The 4,088-nt window shown below is 42.2% G+C and overlaps 1 protein-coding gene across 1 annotated transcript in view; it reads right to left on the reverse strand.

Moving 5' to 3' along the window:
• Positions 1–1,184: 1,184 nt before the first annotated feature.
• Positions 1,185–4,088, reverse strand: part of LOC104539862 (CLIP-associating protein 1-like) — a gene marked incomplete at its 3' end in the record, with an annotated part of 6,197 nt that continues 3,293 nt past the window's right edge. The window contains exons 6-7 of the mRNA XM_010183506.1: positions 2,373–2,470; positions 1,185–1,252 (exon numbers count right to left, since the gene is read on the reverse strand). Coding sequence (XP_010181808.1) covers positions 1,185–1,252; positions 2,373–2,470 — 166 coding nt within the window. The remainder of the gene's footprint in view (positions 1,253–2,372; positions 2,471–4,088) is intronic.

The following is a 4,088-nucleotide window of genomic DNA, read 5'->3' on the forward strand; positions in this document are numbered from 1 at the left end:
TTTGAGTCAGGATTTTTGAACAAACAGATTTGTAAACCTTAAGGTGTTTGCTAAGGGATTAAATATTTACTTCCCCCTCCCCTTTTAAAAAAGTACAAGGACATTTGTTTCTCACCTGCACTTTTTTGCCACTGTAAGCCTCATCTACCTATACAGCCAATATTTTCCCATATTATGCGAAAGCATAATTTTAACCCATCCCATCACAGAGGAACCTGCACTAGGTTCCCAAACATGATTCCTAAATGTACAAGAGAATCACACGACATTTCTGAATAATGCAAAACATAACTTCAGAATTTTCAGTTAAGTCAGCTTTATTATTTCTCGCAGGGATGAGGTTTACTGTATTTTAAACTGGGTATGGCGAGACAAATGGTGCCTAGAAGTGAAAAAGTTATTTTTTCCAATTTAAGAGAGTAGAGACCTCTCTGCTTCCTTGGCTTCCAAGAGCATGGTGGGAAAGACTGGGGACATCACCTCTCCTGCTCTCAGCCTTGCGGAGGGTGTGAGCTTGGTAGGAACCCGCAGCACTGAACCCATGCTCTTTATCTCTGCTCTACTCAGCTGTTGGCAGAAAGATTAATTCCTTCACCAAGAATTCTCTCAAAAATCTATTCCTAAAAAATGTATAATGCTTATCAAAAATACTTTCTAGCTCATAAGCTTATCTATAAGGAAAGCAGTGATAAACACTTGTTTCTAAAGTAAAATACTGGTCTCAGACAAGAAAGACTTTGATAAGGCTCTTTGACTATCAGTGATAAACGTGCAAAGTACGCAAACTTAGGAACTGCAAAATACAACCCCTAAACAATATGAGCCTTCGACTGAAAAGGCTTCTCTTAAATTACTACTTAATACTATTTTATCTTATGAATAATTTAAACAAAGATGCACATGGACTTGAGAACAGAAGATATATTTCCCTGTGAAACTCAGGAGGAAAACAGCACCTTCTGTTCTTGAAACTTATGCCTCATTCTCCTTCTGATACTACAAGGAAGACAAAGCAAGACAAACTAAACATCAGTTTTATTTGCTGCAAAGGCTATGCATAGATTTCTGAACTATCACCGATGCTTGTTCCCCCCAACAGAATGCTTGGTCTGTGTCCATTTGAATGCCTCAACAGTTGAAAATTGTTAAAACACCAAGAAGAGAATACAAGTACTTCTACTCACCACCTGAACTCTGGATCATGTTTCCAGATTTTTGGACCTCATCGAATTTTGTAAAAATTACATTCAACCTGTTTGAAAGTTAAAGAAATACACAGTGAACAGTTGAATTTAATTTTTAGCGGTCTTCTAATATAAGATGTTATAGGACAAATATTGCTTCACTCAGGTCATTGGGAGAACCATCAGAAATATCAGTGTGGAGGGAAGTTATTTAATTATTTTTTTTAAAAAATCACAACATGCAACAGCTGGTAACAAAAACTGCAAAACAACTGATACTACAGATGTTTAAGAGATTCAATCTGAAATACTACATTACTGCAGATGTGACATGTCAAATTGTAGATGCATTTCCAGTTCATTATCACTTTGCCTATCATAACTACTTGCAGAAACACCACAAAAATCACCCCTAAGAAGCAGCTTCACACAAGATTTGTCTTGGGCCCTGACACTTCTTTCCCATTCCTGTCACAGACCTGGTGGAGCAGCAGATCCTTATCACAACTCATTATTCCTTCCCAGAGAGTTTACAACTTTAAGCCACGCTGTGGGAGCAGATGCTTCCACTAGAGAACAAGAGGCAGTGGTACTGCCTGTGCCTGCCTGCACCCCAAATACCTCTTTCCATCCTCCCTGCATGCACTGACCCACAGCCACCTACTCCATCCTCAGGGCTGACCACGCTCCACTCTGCGCACTGGGGGTGCAGAGCAGCTTTCTTACTACACATGAAGTGGCAGGAGCAGAGGGACAGGGTTTTGGCTTTTGTGTGTTTTGTTTTGCTTCAAATAAAGCCTTAGAACTGCTGATATTGACTATGATGTTCTTCTTTATGACAGCCTTCTAAGTTGCATAAACGCAGGCTAATCTGAAATGTTCCCTCTAGTCATGCAGAACATACAAGAAAAAACACCACAGTAAGTCTTAAATCAGTTAACCACACATCAATAATAATTTTACTGGTTTTCCAAAGATGCTGGTTATCCAAAGATACCTGGGCAAAGGTACAGGATCTTAATGAGAAAGAGGAAACCTGAGCAAGTGTTTGTAGGAAAAGAAAAAAAAAAAATCAACTCAGATTCCAGGGAAAAGTTCAATCACGTAGCTCCTGAAGCCTTCTAAAAAAAGGAAGGGAATAAAAAGCAGCCCAAAAATAGTGAATATTTAAGGACATTTTCAACTTACCGAGATTGGGGTAATCCTTTTTTACTGAGATCAGCCCTTACACGTTCACCAACATGTCTGTAAATTTCCACAAGGCTGTTCATTGCTGCATCTCGAACCTGAATGTGAGATAGGAGAGAAATCCATCATCTTTATCATTTAAATAAATAAATCCCTTCCCTGCCCTACCTAAAAAAGAAATTTGCATACTTCTCAGCAACAACAGTTGCCACTATACACATTACCACAGTGTTTATGAAGGAGCTTCCTTCCCTGCATTTCAGATATTAGCAGTATCAGCAGGTCTAACTTAACTGAAAATGCAGTCAAGACATAAGATGAAAGTTTTCAAATGTAGGGGCCCACACTGAGAGCTTGGCTGCTTTTACCAAACTCCACTCATTGTGTGCAACAGGTACATCTACTGGATAAAAAAACAAGGAGACATGCACGCATAGACCTTCTATTGCTAGAACATTATAAAAACAAATTGATTCTTAATGTCATAAAGTTTCATAAGTTTCTATGTTGATAACAAAATGTGAAGGGAAGGAGGAGTAATCAATCATTCAAGTTATGAATTTTGCATGTTTTCCAATCTGATTTGCAAGAAATTGCAGAGCACAACCTTTCCTCCATCCAATAGAAGACCCATAAATACGATTAAAGGGTCACCTTTCTGTACTGCACACCCTTCCTCCATCAGACACTGCAGGCAGTCTACAGAAATAAGTATGGAGCCATCGACTTCTGCCTCTCAGAAGATGGCCCAGCAGCTGCCCAAACAGTCACACACATCAGGACTAGACACAGGAAATCTGTAGGCATAAGCTAGATTCATCTATAGGTGGGAGTCAAAGGACAGACACACACTCCCTCCTTCCTAGCTTTGATTTGTGCGTACCTCACCCCGTTCCTCTGCTCTGCAGCCTTCCCGCTCAGCAGTTTCCAAACTGCTGCCTTCACTCACACCAGCCCCTACTCAGCAGCCTTGTCTCTACCCTCTCTCCTCATCAGCCTCGTACACCACCAGCTCAGGAGGGTCTCTGGTGTCCCCAGTTTCTGGGCATGCAGAGCCCAACCTGGCCTCACTCTCTGCCTCCGACAGCCAGGGAGGGGAGATTGCAGTACTTGCATCTCTGCCCACAGCAAGTCTGCCTGCCCCAGGCCCCAGCCACAGGGTCACAGCAGCCAGGGCATGCCAACAAGCTCTGCTGTGCCCCAGCCTGCAGCCATGTCCCCCCAGCCACAGCACACAGTGCAGTCAGCTGTAGAGGTCCTCACAATGTGATCCTGAAGAACTGCCTCTGTGTGTCAGGTTAATTAGGAGTGTGGTTGCAGGACTGGGTAAACCCCATATTGCGCAATGCAGGGAGCTCCTATGACCATACTTGCTTCAATCTACCACAGCAATAATAAATTCTTAATGCTCAATTTTATTTTTGAAAAAATAGTCATAGTTTAAACACAGTTTTCATACCAGCTGCTCACTGGGTTACACAAACTCTTCAACTATGTCAGCTGAAAACAATAAAACCTAAAACCCCACCCATTCTGAAAAGGGCAGTAACAGCTTCCATGTACACAACAAAAGAGATAAACACTGCACTTGACCTGGATCTGTGTTCCTCCACCATCTCTCACCAAGAGAGGGCAGCATTGACCGAGCATCGGGCAGCCTGGGCCTCCCAGAGCTGGGAGAAGGCACCGGCAGCGCAGCGGCAGCCCCCCCGGACA

Source organism: Mesitornis unicolor, unplaced genomic scaffold (genome assembly GCF_000695765.1).
Source record: "Mesitornis unicolor isolate BGI_N332 unplaced genomic scaffold, ASM69576v1 scaffold50804, whole genome shotgun sequence".
NCBI classification, from domain to species: Eukaryota; Metazoa; Chordata; class Aves; order Mesitornithiformes; family Mesitornithidae; genus Mesitornis; species Mesitornis unicolor.